Source organism: Lycium barbarum, chromosome 1 (genome assembly GCF_019175385.1).
Source record: "Lycium barbarum isolate Lr01 chromosome 1, ASM1917538v2, whole genome shotgun sequence".
Lineage (NCBI taxonomy): Eukaryota > Viridiplantae > Streptophyta > Magnoliopsida > Solanales > Solanaceae > Lycium > Lycium barbarum.
Genome location: NC_083337.1, coordinates 156,232,494 through 156,248,418, shown reverse-complemented (window position 1 = coordinate 156,248,418; position 15,925 = coordinate 156,232,494). Strand labels below are relative to the sequence as shown.

The 15,925-nt window shown below is 33.4% G+C and overlaps 1 protein-coding gene and 1 long non-coding RNA gene across 2 annotated transcripts; both read left to right on the top strand.

Annotated features, from left to right (window-relative positions):
- Positions 1-1,904: 1,904 nt before the first annotated feature.
- Positions 1,905-3,652, top strand: LOC132622135 (mitogen-activated protein kinase kinase kinase 20-like). The gene has a single exon (XM_060336707.1). The coding sequence runs from the start codon at positions 2,209-2,211 to the stop codon at positions 3,529-3,531; it is 1,323 nt and encodes a 440-aa protein (XP_060192690.1). The 5' UTR covers positions 1,905-2,208; the 3' UTR covers positions 3,532-3,652.
- An 8,419-nt stretch (positions 3,653-12,071) lies between these two features.
- On the top strand, positions 12,072-12,867 carry LOC132599065 (uncharacterized). Its single transcript, XR_009566759.1, has 2 exons — positions 12,072-12,556; positions 12,710-12,867. It is a non-coding gene; the product is annotated as an uncharacterized LOC132599065 (long non-coding RNA).
- The last annotated feature ends 3,058 nt before the right edge of the window (positions 12,868-15,925 follow it).

Sequence of the window (15,925 nt, the reverse complement as noted above, 5' to 3'; positions counted from 1 at the left end):
ATAAGGGTACCGGACATCAGGAGTAAAGCCCAAAAAAAATAAAAAGTAGCACAGGGAAATCATATAAAAATTAAGTAACTATATAAGATGTTCAATATTATTACTTTGATTTAGCCATATTTATATACTCATTGAGAGTTTTAATTTATTTGATGATTTTAAGTTTCAATTTACTAAAATGAATTTGGAAAACTTAATTAAAAATTCCGTTGGCCAAGAGATGTTGAAGCTGCATTTTTTCACAATAAATGGTAAAACCCAGTTATCTATTTAAATACTATTTTATTTTAAAACGAATATTTTGTATTATTTTTTTCCGAAATTTAATACTCAAAACACCTTTTAGCTATATTGACCAATTGCAAACTATTTCTCCAGTGCTTGAAAAAACAAAATGAATTTCCCAAACATAAATTGCTGATTTTCAAAGCACTTTTCTGAAAATTCATTTCGACTATACTCTGCTGATTTTGAAATCTTGACCCACATCCCCTAAATCTGATAAACAAAGAAGAACCAAGTTTGGGCCCTTATTGGACTATATTTCAGTCTCGATCTTAAAGGGCTTACATTAATCTTGGGCTAGAAATAAATAAAAGCCCAACCACACCGCTAACATTTCATACTTTTTGGTCGGTGATCGGATCTCATATATAGTCATATGCCATGGCAATTCTTTGCTTAATGTAGTCACATGCGTTGGATTTTCCCTCTTAGGACAGCTATGTTGCGTTGCTTTATCAATATTTTCTGTAAATAAATTGATAACATCCAGCTTTGCCTTATAAAAATATAACGTTGTTACTGTGGTGTTTTAACTGTCTGCGGAAAAACAAGGCACAAATTAGTACAATTGAAATTTATCATGACAGTACGTATTATTTAAATGAGAATCAAGTCGTGATGATTTGCCTTGTTGTTAGAGAAAGAATATAGCAGAAACATTTAGACTACATATATTATAGAAGGGTAAAAAATTCAGAATTGTCTCTTATCTCTGCCTCCGGTAGTTTATCAAATATTATATGTAAGGACTTTTAAGTTTTTGGATATCAGTATGAAATAAGGAATGTTGGTGAAGAAATTACTGATGAGGTGAACATAATGAATATAATGCTTGCATTGTCATGAACTTTTTTTGGTTTCTGCTTCTCGTATTAAATTTAACTGAAATATAAGCTTAGTCAGTTGCAGAATTAGTAATTTCATTAAGGATAATCGAAATATAAAGAAGTAAATACAAAAAGAAGCTAAGACCTACACAATACAATTCTCCAACGAAAGGATGTCAATTGACTCCCCTTGAAGAAGAATACTCCGTCCTTGGGTTTATCCTTGAAAGCCCAAAATTAGTCTTTACGGAGTAAAATTTGACATTTGTTACATGGTTCCTTTCTTTTCCTCCTCTTTCTGCTCTTCCTTTTCGGAAAGAAATTAGTGTTACAAGACATTGTTCTTTCTCTATTTCTATTCATGTGACATACACTACTTTATACTAGTAGCATATACACACAAAAAAATATTTACGCTTGATGTTACACCAATCTAATTAATACATGATATGTTTCTTTTGTAACGTACTTTATGTAAATATTGGAGGTGACCGAGTAAAGTATTTTAGTATTTTGACTGTTCCATTCGGTCAAAATAAAATGCATTTAATCAATTTAGAAGAAAATATTTGTAACATTTCAAGTGATAAATATCTTACATATATATTAAGTAGAATATTCGTATGCAATGTCAAATGGATCATTCTATGCTTATTTTACCTAAAGAAGGCATTAACAAGTTGAATATGTAAAAGTCGTGCCCAAATTTGGTAACATGAGAAGGTAAGTTTTATAACCAAACTCACAACTTCATTCATCATACGTTAAAAAGTACACATGACAGTTATTCCAACTTTCTTGCCAACTTGCTACTTTCGTCTTTCTCTCTTCAAAGAAACGCAAGTCTTTCACATATAAAAACTATAACCTAAGAAAAAAACAAAAAAACTAAGCCCTAAATCTGCTCATTTTATTGTGTAATACGCACAGCTTGCTTGCAAATTTTTGTTGCTTCCACATTATACTAAGAAAGCCCTAATTTAAGCTCTTCTGAGGAGTTCATCAATATCTTACCTTTGTTTCCTTCATATTTTCTTGTTTGTTTTGCAAAGCCAAAAAAAAAAAAAAGATTTTTTGGCTATTCAAGTTTTATTATATGGTGGAAGAAGGTAATTTGGTGCAACAAGAGATGGAAAGTAAGAAAAAAATTGAAGTTAAGGGAAAGATGGAGCTAAAGAGTACTGTAAACGAATATGGAGATGGGGCTTCATGGTATAGAGGAGCAATGTTGGGTAAAGGAAGTTTCGGTTATGTTTATGTGGCCACTTTGAAGAACCCCAAGTCGAAAAATCGATACTTTCCATCAGTTATGGCTGTGAAATCAGCTGAAGTTTCAGTTTCAGGTACAATTCAGAAGGAAAGGGAAGTTCTCAACAACATCAAAGGTTGTCCTTATATAATTCGATGCTTTGGAGATGAAACTACGACTGGTAAGAATAGTATAATGGCGTATAACTTATTGCTCGAGTATGGCTCAGGTGGAACCCTAACTGATAGGATCAAGAATTTAGGGAATAGGGGGTTTCCTGAATTTGAGGTAAGGTGTTATACTAGGTCTATGCTTAGAGGGTTGAATCATATTCACGTGATTGGTTATGTTCATTGTGATATGAAGCCTGAAAATATCCTGCTTGTACCGAATTCTAGCAAGGGGAGTACTGAATTTAGGGCTACGATTGGTGATTTAGGATTGGCTAAGAGAGAAAATCAGAGCAAAAAGAGGAGATTGGAGCCTTATTGGAGGGGTACTCCGATGTACTTGTCCCCCGAAGCTGTAGCTGATAATGTACAAGAGTTTCCAGCTGATATATGGGCTCTTGGATGTATTGTGCTTGAGATGTTAACTGGAAAACCTCCGTGGGACCGGAAAGAAGATATGGATGCGGAGGATGTACTCAGAAAGATTGGGGAAGGACACGAATTGCCTAAAATTCCAGGGGATTTGTCTAAGGAAGCAAAAGATTTCCTGAAAGGCTGTTTTGTGAGGACCCCTAGGTATAGATTGACTGCTGAAATGTTGTTAATTCATCCATTTGTAGAGGGTTTAAATGATAATGATGGAGTGGAAGAAGAACTAGAGGAGGTTGAAGATATAAATGAAACTGATTCTATGCAATTGGTTACTGAGACTGACGATGAATTTTCCTATTCTCAAGAAGATTGGAGCTGCATATCTGAAGAAGACGACTCCCTTGGTTACTGGTCGGAAGATGATACAGAAATTACGGAGGATGAAATGACCTCTTATATTTCTGAAGAAGAGATATTGAAAGCAGAAGAAAGGATGAGCATTAGAAGCTCTAGCACTGATAGTGGTTTTAATAGTATGATTGATACATCAATGCAAGTACCTTCACGGGGTCCATCAAATAATTCGTCGAAATGTCCATTAGAATTTACAATTCCTGTTGTGGTCTAGCAGTAGGTGGTAGGATGGAAATATGATTCATTTATTCCTTTATTGTCCACACTCTCTGTAGATTCTACGCAACTCAAATTGACTGAAATTTAATTATAAGTTTTAAATTCTTTTATCTTTATGGCTGCCATTTGCTCAACCTTTTAGTTTTTCTGTTTCCCAGTACTAAACACTATGAATTTTTGTTTGTTCCTCCATGTTTCTTTCTAGGCTTTACCCTTTCATTTCTGGATTTCATATACATAAAGAATATGTGTAAGTTAGCTCAGCTTCATTCCATGAGAATTATTGTTTGGCAAACTAAGCACTTTGCATTGTCTGGAATATGCACTTAGATCTAAACATTAGATTATTAGTTAGAAGAAGTTGTTTCTCTAGGAAGCTGGCCAGATAATCAGGATTTTGATCACCATTGTCCCAAAGCACTGTGTTTCTAATAGGAAATCTTGATTAAGCTAGTGTTTTCATCACTATTTGCTTATCTTGAAATTCATGAACTGCCTAATGAATTGATGAAGGCTTTTCTAACCAGCTTTTGATCAACATTTTTCTGACTGGAAGCGAACTGTTCGTTTTCCTAATGCTCACTGCAGTGTTCTTATCTGAAATTTCATGAATTAGATTCCAAATTATGTGCACCGTGAAGGTTCTTTTACTAGCCCTTTTCTCCAGGGACTGAGGACACTAGTTCCTTCACTCTTTTATCACCGCTGTATGTATTTCCTATCTAGTCAAGGTCAATACTAAAATTCTCTTTGATGCTTTCATTCATTGTTAGGGAAGGAAAAAAAGAAAGGTACAATGAAGGGGGAAATCTTTAGTAGCCGTCTGTATCGCTATGATTAAGCAGCCTATATAGTGAGGGAGAAGAAGTCATTTTAGTTTAATTTAGTGACTTGAAATACTATGATAAAACTTTCGAATTTTCTCCATTTGCATCATGTCAACTTCGAACATGTTGCCATAACACAGTCTCTTTTCATCTTTCATTAAAATCGCTACCAATAATGTGTTGTCTAGCATAAGTGTACTGTTCTCTGGATAATGCTCACATGTCATGCTCATGATATAATCATAGTAGTTTTATCTTGTTGAAAGTGCAGAAGAATTCCGGAATTTAAACTTTTTTATTAGAATCAGAGAAAATCAAGTGAAGTGAGTGAGCGGGAAAATTATGTAAACCTTGTGCTCCTTTCGATTTTGAAGAACTAATAGATCTTGCCGTGGCCCCTAGTATTTTCTGTCAATTTCAACTTCAAGTTCTGTTGAACTCACTTATCCTCATTTCAAGCTCTGTGTTTGCATTTCAGTTAGTTTTCTGGCTCCGTAAGACAAAGTTACTTGTGCAACCCCTATGAAGCAGTTATCTTTAAATGGTAATTCTTAGTATCTTACTCAGATAATGCTCGTCTGAGTGTTGAAAAGCGAGAGGAATCATTATCTGTCCTGTACTTCTTTAGGAAAGGGTGATAAATGAGCATAGTTTGGTATTATAATTCGAGTAACATTTGATACTATGCGCTTTATAACCCATTGGATAGAATCTTAAATGATATGAAGATGAGACTATGTTTAATCATTTTTCCTTTCTAGAACAAATAAGTAGTCTCTACACTGTTGGTAGTACAATTTAGTAACCCATTGGACAGAATCTTAATTGATACAAAGATGAGGATTGATGGAGAAAAAACAGCTGAATGAAAACTGCTGCTGAGGCAGAAGTGAATTGCAAGCGTGATGAATGACAACATCTGAATCCAATGCTGATGGTGTTGATGACGATGAGGCACGTAACCTGTGGGTATTATATGTTCATAGTGAGACGAAACTGCAGGTATTGCATTGATCTACCTCCTATTCTCAAGTATAGCTACTCCCATTCATTTTCCGTTCTTCCTTGTGCTTTTTATACAGGACTTTCCAAGTCTCACAAAGTACTTACGGCCTGTTTTTTGTACCCAATACTTCATACCAGCTTGTATTCTTGTTACTTTATGTACTTGGCTTGGTTCAACAGAGATTAATTCCTGTTGAAGTTCCACCCTCATAATGCACTAGCAAGCTTGACTGTTCTGGTTTTTCAGGTTAAACAGAGTTGGCATGATCATTCATTTTTTAGCATTCGTTGATCAATGTCGATCAGTCAGTGAAGATGAACCTCAAATTCGCCAAGGTATAAAAAGAATCTAAGTGATATAGGCCATGAAATATTTTCAGGAGAACTTTGTTACTAGTTTCAATTTCTTTTGGCATAAACATATCATCATATTTTATTATACTAAAAGTGAGAAGCTCCAACCTTCAAAGTTAGATTACAATTTTGCCCTTGCACTCAATTAAAATGTTATAAATGAAACGTCTAATTAAATATGAAATTGTAATAATTAAATTACATGAAGGTTGAATTACAGTTTCAAAAGCAGTAATGAATTTTCCTCCCTATACATTGAATCAAACCCCAAAAGATCTACATTAAATACTCTGTACTGAATGCAGCCCTTTATAATTTACATTAATCAACTTTACGTGCCAGCCTATACATAATTAGGAGAATTGGAAGAGTTGCATTGAGAAATTAAATGTAGACTAATTGATTAGGAGTAATAAATACATGAAAGGAAAGGTTGAAGAAATGCAAATCAGAAAAGAGCTATGAAAAGGCAAGAAAAGATTCCTCAATTCTTACCCACCATTTTTATGGGCTGTGGCATCAGATTGCTCGAAGAAAACTCTTAGAGCTTGGTACGAGTCAAGCCCTCATTCCTTACAGTCAAGTGGCTTTCAGCTCCCTCTCCTTACAGTCAAGTGACTTTCAGCCCCCTCTCCTTACAGTCAAGTGGAGTCAGCCGGTGTGAGTATGGAAACTATGTGGTGGATACGATAATAAATAAGCCTTCTACATTAGCCAATTCTTCTTCCATGAGGGACTTCAATGAAGCAATATTTTTGGATTTCCGAGTATCAATTTTCATCTTTTTCTTTGTTTTTGTAGAAAAAGCAAGAATTTTAGAGGATGTGCTGCCAGCATTTGGAACGCATTAACTAGGTTCACTATACTCCCTAGAGCTTCAATCTTGATACTCAAAGGAAATAGAGAAGCTTTTGAGATTCTCCCCTCAAACCTAAACGTTCGACCCCTATAATACAACTCAGAGATTGTATAGTATCTTCACATTTAGATTCCAAATTGGCCTTGTGTAAGAACTTTCATCCTGATGGGACTGGAATAAATGGGCTGCCAGCATTTGGAATGCATGATCTACATTCACTACTTCCTAGAGCTGTTGGAGTCTAAAATCGCATTAGCCATCAGAATCAACTTCACTACTCCCTGATCTTGTTATGTTTTCAGAAAGTTCAACACAAATTTGTTACAATGCACAATCTTTATATATCATTGTACCGTAAAGATTAGACTCATATTCCATTATCCTAGCACGTAATATTTTTGTTTTAGCAATCAAATATTATTATTATAATTTAAGTAGTTGTTTCTAATTTTTGTAAAGAGAGAATTGATATGTCTTTTATGTTCTTTTTCTTTATATTATTGAGAAGATATTTATTTCTTGAAGGTTTAATTTTGTAATTTGTAATTTTCAGTACTCCTATTGCAAGAAGGTGAAATATTTTAGCAAAAATTTAAGGTAAAAGTAGGGATCTACAAACAATATGCCATAAACATATTTAAGAAAAATAAATAATCTTTTCAATAATAATTTGATGAATTAAATTGTTTCCAAAAACAATAATAATTTAGGAAATTAAAAGGTGAGTTGTTATGTTCAGAATTCAACATAAGGAAATTAAAAGGTGAGTTGTTATGTTCAGAATTCAACATAATTAAGTCATAGAAGTGCAAGATTAAACAATGTAACCTAATAGTGCAGCTTCCCCCTCCCATTTCACCGGAAATGACAAATTAGAAAGAGAGAAAAAAAACTAAAAATTTCCAAAAAAGAAACTATAGTTTTATTTGATAAAAAACATGACATTATTTGTTCAATTTGATTTACTCTATTGAGGTGTTTGTAGTCTTAAAGAACAATTACTATTAATTAATTAGGTGTTAAAAACTAATTAATTTTGTCTTGGAATTCGAAAATGAAAAATAATTAACCACGAAAGATAATTAATTTACAGAAATATATTAACCAGATTTATCTCTTCTCAAATATACTCATACAAGCAAGGGTAACTTTGAGAAAGAAAATTAATACCTTCTTAGTTTTTGAAATAAAAATCAGTTATGGTTAAAAACTTAAAGTGATCGCAGGGAGTCCAAAATTATAACTACAAATAATTTTGTATATAATATGAGTTTTGATTAAATTTGCATTTAATAAATTATTACTTCTAACACAAATTCCAAAATGGAGTAATTGTTTATAGTAGCTAACATAGTATCATAAGTTTCATTTGAAAAAGTAAAATCCAAGGACAATCTCCTAAAACTTCAACTGAAAAAATTGAACTTCAAGATACCGTCGTCCGGGACTTTCAATAGCTCTTGATTGAAGAGAGACAAATTTGACCATTATTTTCAAAATTAATCTCCTTATACATACATTATACCTATCTAAGTTTAATTGTTCAATTAAGTCAGACAATACCTCATCATTTTACTTGTAACTATCAAGTTCGATGAAATAGACTCACCATTCATATAATTTTGAGCTTGCATTTTCTGAAAACAATTATATTTTAATATTATATACTCCATCTGTCACAATAAAAAAATTGAACTGATTAAGAACTGGTTTTATATATATGCAGGTTTTGATTATAGTTTGAAATCATTTATGAAAGGTACTTTCAGCTAAATAAAAAAAATCAAAGGTGTAGCCAATTGGCCAACTACTTCAACAAAGCTTTTGATGTAGACAAGGACGAAAAGGCACAAGCAACCACTTTAAAAATTAGCCCAGATGACTAGTTTTTGGATTGTTTATATTAGCCATAATTTAAAATATAATTAAAAAATAATCTTAATTTTTGCTGATGGTCCCTTTTTGAAATAATTGTTTAGTAAATGGCTCTTTTTTTATAGTTTTTCTTTATAATTTATAGACCTTATAGTTAGGGCTGTACAGGGCAAACCGATAAACCGCACCAAACCGACAAACCGAACCAAACCGAAAAAAAAACCCGACTAGTGGTTTGGTTCGATTTGGTTTGGTGTTTGAAAAAAAAACCCGACCATTATAGGGTTGGTTTGATTTTAATTAAAAAAAGTCAAACCGAACCCAAACCAACCCGATTATAGATATACTACTTTTAAATTATGTTATACATAAAAATATTTATTAAAATGTAATTTATAAATATTTTTTTAAAATTTTTCATAATTTTTATTTTCTTTCTTACATTTAGATTTGGATTTAAGAAGCCCATCTAAATAATATAAAAAAAAAAAGCCCATAAGGAAATGAACACCACAAGTCCACAAGTCCAAAACATAATACAAATTTAGCCCAATTCGGCTATAGAAACAGAACATTCTCCCAATATTAGGTCTAGAACACAGCACACAAAAGTTATTTGCAGATCCCTCTTTTGTGCAAAACTGCAAATACTTTCTCCTTTTCTCATTTCAGATCCCTTTCTCCTTTTCTCTTTTGCTTTCCTCTCAAATCAAAGAAATAATATGACACTCAGTAGCTTGTGATCTTAATTCTTAGCCATCGTTTGCCTTTTCTCATTTCAGATTTATCACAGAGCATTCAGATCTTATGATCTTAGGCTACAGGCTACAAGACTCAACTTTACACTGTAAGTATTTTGTTTTTCCTATTTTATTTTTTTTTTGTGAAAGTAGTTTTACAATTGCTTTCACTATGTGAAAGTAGAATTTCATTTAAAACCAGGATACAAAACTCTCATCGACAAACCAATGATCCTTGTTTACATAATAATAATAATATCAATAAAAGGGACCTATCATATCCAAAACCAGAAGAAGAGAAAAGTGGAATTAGATGTCAAATTTAGGCATTAGCTTTTGATGCTGCCAAAGAATCTAGAAAGTGGCAAAGGACCCTCAGCTTCTTCATCATCGCTTGTAGACTGCAAAGGACCCAGTTTACTAAAAGCAATTTCAGAGAGAGAAAGAATCTCTCTCTCTCTCTCTCTCTCTCTCTCTCTCTCTCTATATATATATATATATATATATATATATATATATATATATATATATATATATATATATATATATATTATTAGAAAGGAAGATCTTCTTTATAGATGAAAAAGGGGGTGGTGGGGGATATCAAACACGGAGAGGAGACGATGATATTCTTTCTTTTCCAGGAGGAAGGAAACAACACTTTTTTTTTCCTAATTAGCTTTAACGTTTTACAAATTTATTTATATTGCTATCAATTTGTTGATTTGTTACAAATTACAACTTTTTTATTATATACAGAAATTGACTTTCGCGATGGAAGCGACAACTTCTGGAACTAAATCGCTAGTGATTGACAACAACCCTCCGATTGTGCCAACAGAATCTCAACAACAACAAGGTAAGAACATTCCTCATCGACACACTCCTCCTAAAAAGCAAAAAAGAACAACTCCTAAAGAACTTTCTAAATCTGGGAATAGTGGTAGAGAGACTTCTGAGATTTGGGATCACTTCTCCAAATTTAAAGCTAAAGGAGGTAAAATTAGGGCGAAATGCAATTACTGTCCAAAAACGTTTGCTGCCGAAAGCAAGAATGGGACTACTACATTATGGTCACATCTAACTGTTAAATGTAACAAATCTCCCTTTAGAATCGTTGATAAGAGACAAACAACATTAAAACCTATTAAAGAAAGGTGGACAGAAGGTCTTTCGGGTTCTAATGAAAGGGTAGTGTATAATGCGGATGAAATTAGGAGGGCCATTGCGGAATTTGTAATTATTGATGAGCAGCCATTTAGAGTTGTAGAGGGAGAAGGCTTTAGGAAATTGATGGCTAAAGCCTTACCAAATTTTGAACTACCTTCTCGTGTTACTGTTGCAAGGCATTGCTTGAGGATTTATCAAAAAGAGAAAGATAAGCTTAAATATCTTATCAAGGACCAACGTGTTTGCCTTACTAGTGACACGTGGACATCACTCCAAAATTTGAGTTATATGGTTGTCACCGCACATTAGATTGATGACCGATGGAATTTACAAAAGAAAATTCTGAACTTTTTTCCAACACCAGATCACAAAGACGAGACTATTGCTAAGGGAATTGAGGAATGCTTATTGGGTTGGGGCATTGATAACTTGTTTACAGTAACCTTAGACAATGCGACTGCCAATGATGCTGCCATTAAGCATTTGAAGGTGCTAATGGATGATTGGAATGGGGTAATACTTGGAAATGAATTTTTACATGTTAGGTGTAGTGCTCACATATTGAACTTGATTGTAAAAGAAGGGTTAGATGAACAAATTGAACCCATTTCTCGTGTAAGGAATGCGGTAAAATACGTTAGATCTTCTCCTTCAAGGCTTGCTTCTTTTAAGTCATTTGTTGAAAAAACTAAGATAGATACTCATGGTCTTGTGAGTCTTGATGTTGAAACTAGATGGAACTCGACATATACAATGTTAGATACAACTATAAAATTTGAAAAATCCTTTACAAGAATGTATCTGGATGACCATAAATACCAAAAGTATTGTCGAGAAATAAGTGCATTAAGAGGAAATCCATCAGCAAATGACTGGAAGAATGTGAGAGCTTTTGTCAAGTTTCTTGATCTTTTCTACCAGACCACTTTAAAATTTTCAGGGACTTTGTATGTTACTTCCAACTGTTTCTTCCGTGAATTTTTTACTCTTCGAAGTTCTATTAAAAAGTATTCTACATGCGAAGATCTTATTTTTGTTGATATGGCAGACAGGATGAAAAGTAAATTTGAGAAGTATTGGGGAAATTTTGAGAATATGAATATGTTATTGATTGTTGCTGTTGTGTTAGATCCGAGATATAAGATGAAGTATGTAAACTTCACTCTTTCCAAAGCATATGGTCCTTTGTTGGGAAGATTAAAGTCGGAAGATGTGGCAAGTGTTTTAACGCGTTTGTATGATTCTTACAATAACTCTTTCGTTGATGCTTCTTCTAATGACAATATTGGAGGTGATACTAGCATGAGTGAAACTGATGATTTGTTGGAATCTGAATGGGAGAAACATTTGGCAAACGAGGGAAATATTGCAAAAAAAACTGATCTTCAGATATACTTGATGGATGATGTGGTGAAGAATAAAGATTTTGATATCTTGTCTTGGTGGAAAGTTTCATCTAGTAAATATCCAGTTGTTTCAAAAATTGCGAAAGATGTTCTTTCTATTCCTATTTCTACTGTTGCATCTGAGTCGACATTTAGTACAGGTGGTCGAATTCTTGATTCTTACCGGAGTTCTTTATCGCCAAAAACAGTAGAAGCTCTAATTTGTACTCAACAATGGCTACGATCACCTTCTAAAGAATACAATTTTCACGACAGTTTGGAAGAAGTCCAGAACATTGAGCAAGTTGATGAAGGTATTCTCAAATAGCATCTGATGAATATTTGCATACATGACCCTATTTTTTTATCCTGCTCATGTCTTGATGGTACTTATGAACTGCAGCAGTCAGCAGATATGCAATTCTGCTTTGGCTTCCTTCTTCCATGCAGAAACTGAATTGCACCAATAATCCAATACCATGTAATACTTGTTTAAAAAGTGGATATTTGAGAAAATCAACTGCAGGCCTGCAGTAGTAGCAGAAGCAAAAAAATATTTGGAATCTATGCCTAAATGCATATATGGTTTCTTTTACTTATTTCTCAAAGAGCTGTTGGTTTTCTTTTATGAATGGAGAAAGAAATCATGGACATATAGCATTAATGGACAATTGGACATATAGCATTGATTAGCCAGTTTTCTTTTACTTATTAATTTATTCTTTTTTCTTGCGGAGTATGGAGACTCACCTTTGAGCATTGATTAGCCAGTTTCGTTCACGATGCATTATTTGTGTGAGAATTAGTATGTTAATTGATTACACTATTCTTTTACAAAAGTTACAGGCTTCTTCTACAAAAAATTGTTTTGTATAGCTCATTTTCTTTGATAGTTATGAATTGGCTGGCACTAATTCTCCTTATTTCTCTGTTGTGTTTTACTGATATTGTTTTCTAGGTGGTGCAATTGTTTTCTAGCTGGTGCAATTGTTTTCTTTGGTAACTGAGACTTGCAGAACTAGGACCAAAAGACATAGTACTCAAGGCTGAAGTAGACAATTTGCTGCCCTTTTGTTTTTTAATATTTGGTACTTAATAGCATAAAAGGCTGGAGTTGTGGGGACTTTCATATATTTTAATATTAGTATTTCCAATCAGAGGTAGTAACTTATATGATGAAAAAGAAAACTTTAGATAAATCAATTGCACTGCTTTTTCTAGCTGGTGTAAACAGCAGTACTTGCTCAATCTTTAAGCTGCAGTGATTCCTTTCAGTTGCTGACTGCTGTATGTATCTTGCAGGCTGCAACCTTTGTTTATTTTTGCCCAGTTGCTGTAGTATATTGCACTGATTTGGATTTTTGCCCAATCTTCAAGCTGCAGTGATTCCTTTCAGTTGCTGTAGCATATTGCACTGATTTGGATTTTTGTTTTTGCTACATCTGACAATGGCCATTTGACATTTTAGTTATATTATAAAGTTAAAACTTCAAACAGTGTTTTGCCTTCATCTTATATGTTGATATTTTGTACTAGAACTTTTTTTAAGAAGCACTGCTCTGTGCTTTTCATTAGATACTATGAAAAACCCGAGAAACTCGAAAAACCCGAGAAAAATTGATATCCAAAAACCCGACTTTTATTGGTTTGGTTTGGTTTATAGATTTAATAACCCGACACAAATGGTTTGGTTTGGTTTATAAAAAATCCGAACCACCCCGGTCCATGTACACCCCTACTTATAGTAAATGATGATTTAATTTTTTTAGTAAACTAAGAATTTTATGAAAAAATGTTAGATAACGGTCTAAAATTTTGTAAGTTATTGTAAACGTTAAACGACAATTTAATGTTTTATCTGTTGAAGTTGAGCAAATATTAGACCTGAATCTAACGTTGTTCGGAGAGGTAATTTTTCAAGAACTACATTTACGCAACTTTTAAAAATAGGGGGAAAATGTAAATGGTGAACTAAAAAGGAGACATTTACGTGTGAGTCGAAATAATCTCTTTTCAGAATGAAAATAATTTGAACAAAAATATTCTCAGTTAAAATAAGGAATAATTCTAACACCTTATTTTGATAAGTGAAATTCTAGCAAAATGTGCTCCACTTAGCTGATGATAAGGGCATTTTGTGTCCAAAAGAAAAAAAACTGAAGGGTATAATTGCTCTTTTTTCAATTTCAGAGTATATTGCCTCCCCTAGTAATGGTTAAGTGTTTTTATGTGCAAAAAGCAAACCAAAAGCATAATATAGTTCTCACTTTTTGCACTCTTTCCAAATAAAAATGTATGAAGCCCTAAATTTCTACGAAACAGAACATGGTAGTTTATTTCATAGTTAAAGCTTCAATCCACCTTCATTATCGAGCCATTGTCATCCCCTGGTTAGTAATTTCCCTCACTATACGTTTATATTAAATTCTTTACTAGCAGCTGCTACTATATTTGCTAGAGTTTTGACTATTGAATGTTCACACATAAATCACTGCATTTGTTGATGTATAGTATAGTATCTTATAAGCTGACATATTTTTTTTTTAGAGAAAATAGCCAAATCCACCCCTAACGTTTGGCCGAAATCTCAACTGAACACTCAACCTTTGCGGGGGTCCTATTACCCCTCTGGACTAATTTAAAATAGAATATATTACTCCCTAAATGCTGAGGTGGCAAAAAAAGTATATTTCACTCTCTCAAAGAGAGTGAGGCAAAAATAAATTATTAAATTTTTGATTTTTGATTTTTTAAAATCTTTCCTTTCTTTTTCATTTTCTTTTTATCCAATATTAAAATTTTATCACTATTCACACAAAAATGCCTTCTTCATTAAAACACTCTCCTCCTTCTCCCATTTTCATAGCAGCTGCCGCCGACCCTCCACTACCGGAGCTCCTGCGGAACCACCCAAGCTCGCTGTCGCTACCCCCTTTTCTCCTCCTCTTCTCTCTCCCTCCTTTTCTCCATCACTACTGGCGAAACCATAGCTCCGGCGAGGCTCCACCACCACACTACTGCTCCTTCCGTTCTCCTCCCCCACTGCTCCGGCGAGCAGCTCCAGCTCCGGTGAACCGGAGCAATTGCGAAACAACCCAAAACCCACCGCAACCACCAGCGAACTCCACTCCCTCACCTCTTTCTCGTCTTATTTTCCCTATGGTACATCTTTACAACATTCTTCACTGCAATAATGAAACAAAAAGTACAAACCAATTCATTTCAATATACACTACAACAGTCAACAGAAAAAATAAATCCCCTAGTTTTCTCCGGTTAAATCATACCAACAATACACAATGTCCATTGAACTACAAATACACAGCACTAGGGGTGTACAAAGTAAACCGACAAACCGCACCAAACCGAGTCAAACCGAAAAAAAAAAAATCCGACTAGTGGTTTGGTTTGACTTGGTTTGGTGTTGAAAAAAAAAAACCCGATCATAATTGGTTTGGTTTGGTTTTAGCTAAAAAAAGTCAAACCGAACCAAACCAATCCGACATTACATGTATTCAATTTTAAAAATATTTTATACATAAAAATATTTATTTGTAATGTAATTTATAAATATTTCTTAAATTTTTTCGTAGTTTTTTTATCTATTATCATATTATTCAAGCTTGAACTTAGAATTTTGAATGTGAATAAGTTTTATATCATATGGATGTTAGTAACTCATATAAAGTCCAAACAAAAACCAACTCAACACTAATGCTAACAAAAGAAATTCAATTTACCACAAGGAATGAGAATAATGTTGGATATTTATTCTTTAGTTTTGCATAATTGGTTTAGAGAGTGAAAATACATAACTTAAATTTTTTTTTTGTCATGTAATTAATACTTATTAGCCGTACTTATTTTAGCATGACTTAGTATTTTTAGATTATGGTCATTTTCTTTATGTCTTATTAATTAACAATATTTATTTTAACCGATTTTATTATCTTTTGTTGAATATTTTAATACAATGTCATCACTCTTCTCACATTTTGTGTTATTTTCGTATGAAACACCTTAATTACATAGTTATATCTTACTAGGACTAAAGAAATATTTGAAGTAAAAATTATATGTTTTGTATCAAGACTAAAAAAAAAAAAGGGCAGCCCGGTGCACTAAGCTCCCGCTATGCGCGGGGTCCGGGGAAGGGTCGGACCACAAGGGTCTA